This window comes from Etheostoma cragini, chromosome 6 (assembly GCF_013103735.1).
Source record: "Etheostoma cragini isolate CJK2018 chromosome 6, CSU_Ecrag_1.0, whole genome shotgun sequence".
In the NCBI taxonomy this organism is placed as follows: Eukaryota; Metazoa; Chordata; class Actinopteri; order Perciformes; family Percidae; genus Etheostoma; species Etheostoma cragini.
The window spans coordinates 17,146,351-17,159,948 of NC_048412.1; the positions used below are offsets into that span (position 1 = coordinate 17,146,351).

The window sequence follows — 13,598 nt, forward strand, 5'->3', positions numbered from 1 at the left end:
CTGGGCGAGAAAGCATGAATGCACAAGGACTTTTTTTTGGCATAATGGTTGCCACCCTCAGAACTTCAGTGTACTCTTTTTTTTTATTCTTTGCATATAATGTATCAATATATTCTCAAGGAAAGTAGCCTAGTGTGAAAAATAAGCAATTCACTTTCCATTAGGTATTTATATGCGGAGCCAGACTCGCGGTTTCTTTAACGGTCTATATGTTCCAGACTTGCAATCATTCGCCACCTAGAGACAAGAAAGCTGTCAGTCATCGGTTGTTGGCTCCTCCAGCCAGCAGAGGCAGACGTGTTACAGTCTCTTTTGATTTGGGTATAAGAGAAGAAGTTGAAGAAGTCAGCTATTAGCATCATGCTATCGTTCTCCTAGTACTTAGCTGAGTGGAGATGGTGCAAGGTGTCAACTCGCAAATAGACGAGTTATCGCTGACGTTCGTGTTGCTGATTGCATACTTATCGTATTCTACGTTAGCATTAACATCTTTCAGTTACTTCCGGGTACATAAAAAAGGCTGACCAAATAAGACAGACCTCCGAAAACCTGATTGGCTGTCGGACCTCTCTGGAAACCGTTTCTTATTTGTGATTGGACAGCTATCAACTTACGTTTTTATTATCATAGCCACAAACGGTTGGATACGTAAACAGGTCATATGCGCCTAAGGAGTAAGTTTCTTCGGATTTTAATGAGTTTGGTTACCAAATTATAGAAACAATATATTGTATTTTTCAAAGTATTTGGTAGTGGAGAGAAATTGGCAGTTTATACAGAACATAAGCTCCTATAAATGTGTACTTGAATGCTAGTGCTTGCTTGTTGCTAGTCCCTCTCCAACTCTGGGTCAAGTAGCCTAGCAAGAAGACTTGCTACATGTATAGTTAACCTTAGATAAGATGTGTCAATTAAGTACCTGACTCTTTGATTTACGTTATTATGAATTCAAAAGTTCAGTTCATATTTCGTCGGGTAACTTGACTAGTGTTAACGCAGTGCAGTCAAGTGAAGATACAAGCATCTCCTAGTCGTCCTATGACTCACATCCCTAGAATACAAACAAAGTAAAGGCTACACGTTAACATACATAGAGATAGTTAAAACCACCGGTGTGGGATATAGTTGAACGTCCCGCACCGAGACTGTCTGTACGTTAACGTTTGACAGCTGGCAGCTGTCCTATGATGTGCCTCCTCTCAGTTCCTTGCAAATCTTGAAGTCTTCAATGAATTTCTACGTCAGCGAATTTATCTTCACTCCTATTGGCATGTTTTAGCATTGTTTGTCAATCCTTCACATGTGCTTTAGATAACTTGTAGTCGACATACTAAACTTGTGTATAGCTTGGTTATGCAGTATGAAGGTGTATCAGTGTCATTGATGCGAATGTGGCCACTATGGTCCAACTACATACTATTGAAAGTACAGTCAACAGACTCATTCCAGAGAATTAGTAAATTTTCCCCCAGAGATACATTATTTTTAATAAGCCAAGTGCAATATCTTACTCATTTAGTCAACCTGTTGACATTATGTCAAGAAATCCCTGATTGGAACTCATTGTTAGCTGATACACTGTCTGTGCTGCTGAAATGCACAAATTGTGCACACTTTACCCTTTCTTGTCCTTCTTTCTCTAACGTGCTCCTTTGTATGTCTGTTCCTGGATACTCCCTGCTAGGAGATTACTAGGAGGTTATGAAGAAGAAGATGACCTGAACTGTAAAGAAAAATTTTGACTCCATGGGGATTCTTCATGTTGACGTAAGATTGAAAATTCGAAATTTACTCATAGCATAATGGGTCATCACGAAATGTATATACATTTAAATTAAATTTAAGATACATTGCATTTTACTGCATGATCAAGAGAGATTTGCTTTTGCCCAGGGAGACCTGTGGCTTTGTTCATAGAGCAAAATAGACATGCAAATGCTTGATGAACAGTGTTTAAGAGCATTTATTACTTTGTCTTTTAGCTTTGCTTTTCCCAAACTGAGTAGAACATTGGTGCGAGTGAGGAGACTGGCGGCTCAGCTCTCCAAAGCAACCATGTCTACAAACCTCCAGGGCTCCAGTCCGTCGTTGGCAGCCAACGGGGATGCTCCCACTGCAGCCATTGTCATCATTGGAGATGAGATACTCAAGGTGATTAAGTGTTGCTAAATACGTATGTGATTGCTGTATTTGTGTGATTGGCAGTATCCCACTGAGAATCCTTGTAAGTTTGTGAATTTGAGGACACCTAAACAAGCCCTCACTTTTTTCTATCAAATCCGTGCACTTGAAAGTATAATTTTATTGATATATACATTTCTAACATGACACCCTAATGCAACAGTAAGCCTCTGCTCTTTGGACCCCTACGCAGTCCAGGAATCACTCTGTCAAACCCAAGGACAACTCTGTGATGGTTAATTTATGTGGCAGCAGTGCTTAGTTTTAAAATGACAAGATCTCCACTAGTTCTTGACTTGAAAAGTTGACATGATCATGATTTAAACATGAAGGCTTTGATTTTGTCCAATGTCATGTGTCCGCCTCAAAACATGCTCACTGCGAGTCATTGAATTCCCTCAAGCAAGACCTTGGAGTCATTGTTAAGTCTTTGAACGTAATGTTCAAGCGAGGATGAAAAACACTGGATTGAAACTAATTAAGTGTCTCTTCTCGTTTTTTTGTCTCCCAGGGTCATACACTGGACACAAACAGTGCCTTTCTGACACGAGCACTAAGAAAGCTTGGAGTGTCTGTGCAGCGCATTACAGTCATACCGGATGTACAGGAGGTCATTGCCAAAGAGGTGGCCCTCCTTTCCCCTCAGTTTACACACCTCATCACCGCAGGGGGCATAGGCCCTACCCATGATGACGTCACATTTGAGAGCGTTGCCATGGCTTTCCAAGAGGAGTTATATCCCCACCCTGAGCTCACCCGACTGGTTGAGGAATTTTTTGGGGTGTTGGATAAAAACCGTGCTACTATGAAGCTGGCCATGGTGCCTCGCTCAGCCAAACTCAACTATGGAACTGACCCTCAGACTGGACAACTGTTGCGCTACCCACTGGTGAGTGAGGGCTGGATGTTGGGAGATAAGGTTAGGTTTTTCATCACGTTGAATATACTTTATATTGGAAATTTCCACTGAAATTCCGCCGGATGCCCCTCTCATTTTGGACGGATGTCCGTAACTTTCCGCTTCCTTTGTGTTGGCATTTTAAAGTCTGGTCGATTCATGAGGACTATGGTTAACTGCTCCTCAGATCTCTGCAGGGTAAATCCAGACAGCTAGCTAGACTATCTGTTGAATCTGAATTTTCTGTTGTACGTGTTCCACCAAAACAAGTTTCTTCCCGAGGCTATTTTGCAGAGGTAACGGGATTGTGTCTGAGCCTTAGCACCGCTCGAGACAATTGTTGTTGTTGTTGTGTGGACTGGCAATGCAAGACTATGTTGGATACAATGGATCATTACCCTCCACCTGCTGACTGACTGCCTGCCATTTTTTGTTAAAATTGTTGGCCCAAATATCCGCTGTTCTGTGTATTATCGTTCTTAGTAGACTTTTTTTGGGGGGGGCAAACATTTGTTTAGCTGACACAACTTTCAAGAAGATGCTGGAAGAATGTTCCGCCTGTTCCATCCTGATCTGGGGTTATTTAGAAAGACAGATTGCAACATCAGCTGCTTAGCAGGAGTAAAAAGGGGCTTCTCACAAAGGGCAACATTATACAGACTAATTTACAAATAAATACAGTTTAAGGAATACATGCCTGCAAGCAGTTAGCTGAAATTCAAACATTACATGTTTTTTTCTGAATGAAGACTATAGTGTGTATGGTTAACATCTGAAATAACTTTAAAATTCTATTTACACTCAACAGTTTAATTTAAACATGCACAAAACACAAACATGTACTGTACTTCACTGGAAGTAAAATGAGTAGTTAGTGCCAATGATGAAATGAAGTTATGACACAAATGTTTGCATTAACTACATTAATTCATACTTTAAGCTATACTAAAGATTACATTGATTGAAACATAACACAATGTATGATTCACTAGAGGCAATGCCTTCCACGACAAACTGAAACTAGGTCAGACCGAAAACAACTGACAACTTTGTCTTTTTAGCAGCTCACTTAAAGATAATAAATTGGCACATTCATATTTAATCTGAATGTAAGTTTACAGGCATTACATAGAAGCTAGACTGTTTGGCAGACTTTAAAACTGTGTATTAACAAAAAAGGTACCACGATTAGATTCAAGATGTTAACTACCTTTTTAAAATACATGTCATTAGAAGTGATGGTCGATGTACCTGATATACCTGAGGAAATAACCACAGAATCAATGAACCTGTTGATTTGATGAAACACAGACTGTTTGGCCGATATATTCTTTCCATATATGATGTGTCCACCTTCTTCTCCCAGGTCAGTGTGCATAACGTGTATATCTTTCCTGGGATCCCGTCTCTGATGGAGAGGGCCTTCAATGGGTTGGAGCACCTCTTTGCCGGTTCAGGAACCACTTTTCACACCCGTGAGGTAACACCATGACCATACCTATCATTTACAAAACCACGTGAAAGCTGCGATTTCATAACCAAAGATCTTTGCGTTAGGTGTTTGTGGATGCAGACGAAGCAGAGATCGCCCCTGTGCTGACCAAACTGCAGGCTGATTGGGGCCGGAAGGTGGCTCTTGGCTCCTACCCTGACTGGTTGAGCAACTATCACAGAGTCAGGCTGGTCCTGGACTCAGATAGCCAGGAGGAGGTGAACAAAGCCTGGGCACTGCTGCTGGACCAGCTGCCCAAGGGAAGCGTGGTGCCCTTAGTCACTGACCCGGTGTCCATCGCCACTTCTGAGGTGTACGCTTTGGCCAACAGCGGTGAGGGGGAAAAAGAGGGCAGAGGGTGGTGGAAGGTGATAGTTAAGTTAATTAATTATTAAGTTAACTTAATATAAAGTGAATATTGCAAAGAACTTGTATACTTTACACGAGCATTGGGACCAATAGAGAATCATTAAAGTAATTATCGCTGTAAAACCATAGTGAATTATAAAAAAGAATATAACTGGCATGAGACTGAACAGATATATACTCATGCATCAATAAGATAAGTAAGACAAGGAAAAGCATATATTTAAAAACTGCATTTGACATAATAAATTAGGGATCATTTATATTCTAACTAACAAAATGTGACTGCCTTTACTGAGAAACGTCCTCTCGCTGTGGATTTTGTTCCCCTAGGCACAGCGTTGGGTGAGAAAGTTATGTCTGCGTTGAAAACGATAGAGGCGGCACTGGATCAGTATTCGACAGAGGAAGTCTGCATCGGCTTCAATGGAGGCAAAGACTGCACAGCGCTGCTCCATCTCTACTATGCAGCACTGAAACGGTAACAGGAGGGGAGAGGACCGGTGAGACTATCAGAACATTAAGGGGAAGGGATGATTCAACCAGGAAAAACCAATGACCTGGGGGGAGTCAAATTAAAAAACATAATTATACTACATATCACTGTAAGAAGTAGGTGAAGAAGAAAAGGAGTTTAGCAATAACTTGACAGAGGAAGGTCTGGGACACGACTACTGCTATTGGACTTTTATTGACCTGTGTCGGACAGATAGGGACAAGGGTAAACATCTAATCTTTTTCTGTGTAGTTTTCATTTATCTTCTCTTGTTTTTCCTCCGCCTGCATCTCTTAGGCGATATCCAGATGGGAAAGACAAGGTGAAAGCCCTGTATATCCGAATTGTCTCCCCATTTCCAGAAATGGAGAGATTCCTTCAAGACACGATAAAAAGGTGAGCCAGCAGTCTATCCTATCGCATACTGCTAATCAACACAGCTGATTGTTGTTGTTTTTTTGTGTGCAGATTTATGCTTTTTTTTAAAAATATATTCTACTCAACAGGATAACAGCTATTGCCAATCCAAATAGTTGTGTATTAAGGTTCTCTTATCACAAAAAGTGTTCGAATCCTCTATGTTACAGTTCAGCAACTCATTATTCGGCGATCTGTCTCCCATAGATATGATTTGGAGATATTCTCTGTGGAGGGCAGTATACGGCAGGCGCTGAGCGAGGTGCAGGAGAGGAGACCGGAGCTGAAAGCTGTCCTGATGGGCACCAGGAGGAGTGACCCCTACTCACACACTCTCGCAGCCATGTGTCCCACTGACCCCGGCTGGCCAGACTACATGAGAGTCAACGCGTTGCTAGTGAGATGCACACACAAAGGACAAATTACATATATACCGTCTCATTTTTCTGTCTCATTGTATGGTGTTACAATGTAAGAGGTAATATATGTAAGAGGGTCTAGGATCATCCACTAACACCTCTTACCTCTATTGTTATATATCAATTTAGATGTTTTAGTGTGAGTTGCCCATTGTTGGAGATATTGGTCGTTAGAGAAGTCTGCCTTCTCTTGAATATTATGGAACTAGATGGCACTCAGCTTGTAGTGCCAACAAAAAACCAGTAAATAACTTTCCAGAAATCATGACCAGGTTACTTTCTACCTAACTTGGCCCACCAACAGTATCACCACACGGAAGGAAGCGTACCTACGGACAAAAGTGACCGAGCGAGATGTAAACGTTAATGGCTTCCTAACGCTACAGTCACAGCTCAGCCAATGAGGACGAGCCTCTTGTCCGTGAGGATGCTTCATCCTGTGCGGTGATATGGTCGGGTGTAGTTTGGTAGAAAGAAAATTGTTCTTTGAGCACCACAAGCTGAGTGCCATCTAGTTCCATTACATTCAAGAGAAGGCAGTCATCTCAATGGCTGATATCTCCAACACTGGGCAACTCATAACTTCTAATTGATAAATAACACTACAGGTACGAGGGATATTATTTACTTTTAATTTTAGGGTGAACTGTACCTTTTTAAGTAACGGTTATTAATCTATCTTAAAAACGTATTTTTATTTTTAAAAACAAAAGTCAAGCAGTCCTTTAGTGTCCCAACATTTTTTAAGTTACACTGTACATAGTGCTGCAGGAAAAACTGCTTTTTGACTGGTAATACAAATCAGTTTTCACTAGTCCAGCCGGGCTATTTCCTGCTGTTACACTTAATGCTATTTGTCATCTTGACTGAAGTTTCAGGGTGCAGATCTACAGGGTGTGAACAAAATATCACAGCACCTGCACAGTGTAATGCAATTGAACAGCCCTGCAGTGATACTGCATTTGTGAGGCTTTAAATGATGATAAGAAGATTTTGCCCCCCTCACACACACACAAAAACAAGGTACACCTGTTCAATATAATGCTATCCAGTGAGGAAAGGCAGTTTTATTTATGTAGCACCTTTCAACATATAACATTAAAACACAGTTAGAAATTAATACAAAATTAAAAGAATTAATACAAAATTAAAAATCACAATGCAGTATGATGAATTAAAAAAAGGCTATGTCAAAAAGAGAGGTCTTCACCCTTGATTTAGAAGAGCTGAGAGTAGTCTCTGACCTGCAGTTTTCCGGATGTATGTTCCAGATATGTGGAGCATAGAAACTGAATGCTGCTTAAACCGTTTAGTGATTTATAAACTAGCAGAACTATTTGGAAAATCAATTCTTTGAGGCACAGGAAGCCAATGTAAAGACTTCAGAACTGGAGGGATGTAATCCACTTTCTTGGTGTTAGTAAGGACTTGAGCAGCAGCGTTTTGAATCAGCTGCAACTGTCAGTAAGTCTACACCTCGGTGACAAAAATATTTAACATCCAAAACTTCACTTAATATAAGTTATTGCTGGTCTGTTGAGCTGGTTGAAATGTATTATGCAGGTTTTTCTGATGTTTTTATCCTAGAGTCCATCTTTTGTAGCCACCTACCTCTGATGTTTCTGCTCTTTCCAGCTGCTCAGGCTTACTGAGACATATATTTTTTGCTGTATTTTAGATTTGCTAATGTATTTTGTTTTTTTAAAAAGAGGCAAATCCTCATTTATTTAACCCTTCATCACATGAGTGCATCTCAAAAGGATCCACAGAGGATGAGTGGTTGAGCTAATCATGAAATGATCACAAACTAATGAAATGGAATATTATCCAACACTCCACAGGACTGGACGTATCATGACATCTGGTCATTCTTGAGGACGTTACATGTGCCCTACTGTATTCTCTATGATAAAGGGTAAGAATATATTCAATCTTGAACACTTTCTGTATCATCCATTATTCACAACATCAGAGCTGAAGTGCTACACGTCTCTGTCGACCCGCAGATACACTTCACTGGGCAGTATGGACAACACCTGTCGGAACACTTCCCTCCAGATGGTGGACGAGAGGGGGGTGACACGATACAAGCCGGCCTACCTCCTGGAGAACGAAGAAGAGGAGCGAAACTCCCGTGCTTAATGTAGTGTCCCTTCTCACCGTGTGACCTGTTGCTGATGGAGCCTGGATGTCAGATCTCGGGTCAACCCCTACACACCTATACAACTCAAACCAAAACAGACCTTTAAAAAATAAAAAACACGTTTGTGGAATATCGGCAGAATAAGTGCGTGTATGTGTGTGTTTCAGGCTGAAGTAAATGCTCTCTGTGCTGTTGAATAAAACATCAATCTGTGTCATCCTTTTCCATTGTCATGTTACTATTTTAAGATTCTCTCATACCGACTGCAGCGTAGTGGGCTTTCAATATTGCTCTTGTATGTTTCTTATTCATGAATCCATTTGTGTTATGTCTAAATCCAATAAGAACAAGGAAGACAGCTTCTATCAAAATGTAATAGTAAATAATGTGAAATGGTTTTCTGTCAACGTGAGAAAATGAGGTTTTGCGGTGTGCAGCAGCATGAAGAGACTACTGAAGGTCAACCAACCGCCTCATATTGACTCATCTGTGTCTCACTGAATATCCATATTTGCAGACTGCAGCTTATTTAACTGAAAACACCCACCTTGATGGTGCAGTTCTCTTTCAGCACCTCACGGGCGCGTTGTTCTCACTTTTTTTGCATTTAGCACACGTGATTACAATAAATTACCTTCTCTGTTTCCAGACATGATTGAATCCAGGCTCATCGATCCGCTCTCTCTCCCTCTCCCCGCCTGGAGATTATTCAACGCGGCGCAGCGAGGATCGATACCGGCCGATCTAATAAAGCGGGTCGCTTACGAGGCCACCGCGGGGAAGCACACACTGTTACACCAGCAATTACCACCGCCATGCCGCCCCCTCCGCCATACCCCTAACTTATCTGCCTGGGCTTCACGGCATGCTTGATTTTATTAATAATAACTGTGACAAAAAAGACAATGAGCAGAGGCTTGATAATCACAGCAGGAATGTGATGTCTGGGGCGGCTTCCAGCTCACCCAGTAGGAGAGTCCCCCCTAGGCTGAGTCCTGCAGCGGCCTGGGTTCAAATAATCTTTAAAAACAAAAGAAAGAACTGTGATGCTGGTAAAAACACCGGGACACTGTCTGGAAGGATGGAATTTTGTGGAAGAAAATTATACTCCTAGACTCCTAGACAATGTGTGTGTGAGGTGGCCCCCCCGTGTGTGACTAGAACTTTGTCCTACTTGCAGAGTGTATAAAGGAACAATCAGATTTTTGAATATTGATAAATGAATACAATGAAGTCATATTGTTCGTTTCTCAATATCCTCTAGTGTCTGTAATATTTCTGCAATGCATTTTTTTATTGTTATATCCACTTACAATGTGACTTTGTTTATAATGCATTGCTTTTATAGTGGTCTCATAGTTTTCCTCGGAGTATAGGCCTATAGTTAATTTGCTTAGTTGAGGAAAGTACTTATCCACTCAAATACTGTACAAGTACAATTTTGAGGTACTTGATATTTGAATATTTCTAGTTTTATTTTTACTTCCTCACTTCATTTAAGAGAGGGATGTTGTAGCCTACTGTTTAGTCCACCAAAATTATAAGTTATTTTTAGTTTGAGATTGTATCTTATATAAAACACAATACAAACACGCAGAATAAACTAATTGTTTCAACTTTCTGACTTGTGTCCCCTAACTGTGCTTTGGGTCCCTTGTCACATTTCAGATCTTTGAGATATTTGTAGGTTCACTCAAAAAGCAATTTCCCAACTAAAGCTATCATGTCGTTTAATTTAATTAACTGTTCAACGTCCAAAGAAGTAGAATTATCCAATATTTCATTACAAAGATAAGATAAGATAAGATGCAAATCCAAAAAAGGAAAAAAAGATTTAGTGTAACGGAACTTAGTACTTTTTATTACACCAAGACCCCCCAGATTTATCTTGCGATAGTTTCGAGAGGGCCAGATATGATCAATATTTAGCAGTTGAAACCAGCTCCACACTGTTTTCCCGATAGTTGACTTTACTAGAAATTTGAAACAGGTTGCCTTAAACCGTTTAAGTTTTTACACAAAGTGAAACTTAACAGGTCAAGTTGTGTTAACACAGAGCGGTAAGTTGATGCAATAGAGAAATCAAGTTTACAGTAGTAGTCATTACTAAAAATCATTAGTAAACACACAAAACATTATTTTTTTTCTGGTGTCGTGTTGAGGCAAGGCTTAGTTAAAAATGTGAATGAGAAACATACAAAATATATAACATTAGGCAATACACTGAATAACTGGTTTCTAATAATATTGTTCTTTTTCCTTTATGGCAGCATGGTTTTAAGATTGATGTACTCAACACATTTGTTCTAAACGCTGACCATAAATATCACGCTTCTAAGAAAACAGAATTGTTAACTATTTACATTTAACGACATTGTGTATGCATGGATGTGTTAACAGAAGAACTCAGATACCACATTCCAAGATGAAAAACATAGGTCACGCCACACATAGTTTTGTTGCCCTCTCCCCATCAGTCCCCACCCGGGTCTTGTCATGGTGCAACAATAAATGTAGCGACACATGAACACTAAATCAACCATAGAAAAACAAAAATCCAGATAACATAAAATGCATTCATTTTATTTTAATTTAAATTACATATATATAAAATGCAATATACATATATGTATATACAATTTAAATTAAAACTTGAGCAGAACAGTTCACACGAAGCCCCTTCCATACAGAAACTTCCATAGTCCTTGGTTGTCTCTGCCTAACATGATCTGTGCACTGCATACTTAAAGTGATTATTATATTATAATACATTTATGGTTTTTATCAAAACAGAAAAGAATGAGTAGCCTAGTGACCCCAAAAAAGTTTAATTACAACTAATTCTTGGTTAACAGTGCACCTAAACCAAGTACTGCAGTAACATGCAGTAAAGATCTTCCACCTCTGCAGGGATACTACAGATGGTATATTTATTTTGACAGTGTGATATCTCTCTAAAGTTGCTAACGTTTGTCCTTCTGTTCCATTGCCTTCCACAGTTCAATCTTCATCTTCTTTCAGTTGTCACTCCATCACTCTCACTTGCCTGTTTCGTCCTTCATGTCTGTTTTGGCTTCACTGCTGTACACCCACTATCTACTGTAGTCATCACACCACTTCCTTCCTCACTGCCTTATAACTCTGGATTCTAGTTCAGTCCTTGTGAATTTCAAAACAATGTTTTGATTTTGACCAGGAAGACAGAATCAAAAATAATTTAAAAAACTCCGTCTTTGGTGACAAAGACGGAGGATATGGGTATTGAGTTGCCTAAAAGTATTCTGGACCAAAATACTTTGTCTAAGTGTGGCCCTCAACTGCATATTTATGAATGTCTTTTTATTTACTTTTTAGTTTCAATTTCACCTCTGCTTTTAAAAAAGGGTCTGTTTGAAATCTACAAAACTGCAAACAAAACACTTAGATGAAGCACCGTTTGTGTCATCATGAAATGGAACAAGCAGAAATAAAAACAGATGGCTGTTTCTTTTCCCACCTGTGCATATTCAAACTCTATTGGTTCTCAAATGACATATTTTTGGTGGATTGGTGGCAGTATGATCAGATCAGCTGCTTAAGGTCATGTGAGGATTAGAGGAACTGGGGTGATCAGAGTTACCTCCTCATCATTAGGACCATCATTAATTGTTACTCTGTTGAAACACCCTAGTGTGTTTCTCCAAATCTCCTAGGTAGGACAATAACAGACAGGGGCATGGTACAAAATTCTGGAGCCTGTACAAAAGCATTCTCTTTATGGGCCCCTCACCACATCCACGGCGGTTCATTCTAGTGTCTTTGTGGGCCATCCTCACACAAGGGCCGTGTATAATATGTATATTCTCCTTTTCCCTCCCAGTCTGACACCACTGTAACATAATCTACAGAGTTAGCAGTGTCTGTGATATGGACTCTGCTTGACGCGGTGTGACTTTGTACAAAAACAAGAGACAAGCTATGAAATCAGAGTGAACCAGCCATTTCAGACCCTCAGATGCAAGCCTGCCTTGATGACTGCTATGCTTTTTTCTAAAGGAATATGGTTCTAATCCAATTCCAATTTCTTACGGTGTTAAACAAGACTTGGAGCAGCATGAGACAGCAATTGAGGCGATGTCCTAGGAGGGATGCTTAACACAGAGGATGAATAGACACTCCGTTGTCAGAAAGCATCAGGAGAGAAAGGAGACCTTTGAGTCTATGCAAATTACCAACCCATCTGCATGTAAAGCCAACAGACCAGAACACGGGAAATAGGATGTTCAGTATCAAAGTGTCACACATTAAAAGTGGATGAAAGTAAGGGAGAAAGAAAGGAAGGAAGGAGGAAGGAGGTCTGTGAAGCTTCAACCAGCACACTGAAAACGGATGAGAAGAAATCTGCTAAGCTCAACTCAACTGGAGCTCATTTGCACTCCACAACCATGACTGAAACATGGTGCAAGGTGTAAGAAAGATGAGAGATGATTAACACTAGAAAGGCCCAGCCAATGTGAACTGATTCCTGTTTTTGAAGATTAGGGCTGCATCCAGAAGCTGACTTTTCTGGGGCCAATGTAAAATATCCAAAATCAGGCATTACATTATTGTTATGTATGTTTACCTCTTTCATGTGACATCTTGTTCACCTTTTTTATTATTAAAAGTTAGTATTTGCAACGTTTTTCAGCACATCCTTGGATTTCTGTGTATGCACAAGAAAGGACACAACATGTGAAATAAATGGATTTAAAGGAGAACACATTCACTAAAACTTTTGCATGTTTGTTGACATAGCTATTGACAAGCAAGATGAACGTCAAAACAGCTAATGTGTGTTTTCACCTCCATTCTGGTTCATCCGCATTCATTACAGTTGGCGTGATACACTGGAAGTGCCTTCTTTGTGAGCACACAGCAGCAGAAATAATAATAGTTATGGGCTACCTGACACATGTAGCTACAGCCAAGCAGATACGGCTTGTTTAGATTTGATTTAGAACAAACAAATTCTGCTTACATCCAAAGAGGAAGTATGGTAAAAGCTCCGTCTAGTATTCATGACCTGGAATTTAAATAGCACACAGATTCATCAAGGCTTCATAATTATTCAATAATAATCCTCAGAGGTGTTAGCTGCAACCCAACATTTCACACATAAGATTAATACAATAACACATGAAACATGATTGGGAAACATGTGTTGC

General features: G+C 40.0%; 1 protein-coding gene across 1 annotated transcript; it reads left to right on the forward strand.

Annotated features, from left to right (window-relative positions):
- The first annotated feature begins 488 nt into the window (after positions 1-488).
- Positions 489-8,522, forward strand: flad1 (flavin adenine dinucleotide synthetase 1). The gene is made up of 11 exons (XM_034875071.1): positions 489-674; positions 1,685-1,767; positions 1,983-2,151; positions 2,693-3,070; positions 4,446-4,559; positions 4,637-4,904; positions 5,271-5,418; positions 5,731-5,829; positions 6,058-6,247; positions 8,111-8,184; positions 8,276-8,522. The coding sequence occupies exons 2-11, from the start codon at positions 1,760-1,762 to the stop codon at positions 8,409-8,411; spliced, it is 1,584 nt and encodes a 527-aa protein (XP_034730962.1). The 5' UTR covers positions 489-674; positions 1,685-1,759; the 3' UTR covers positions 8,412-8,522.
- The last annotated feature ends 5,076 nt before the right edge of the window (positions 8,523-13,598 follow it).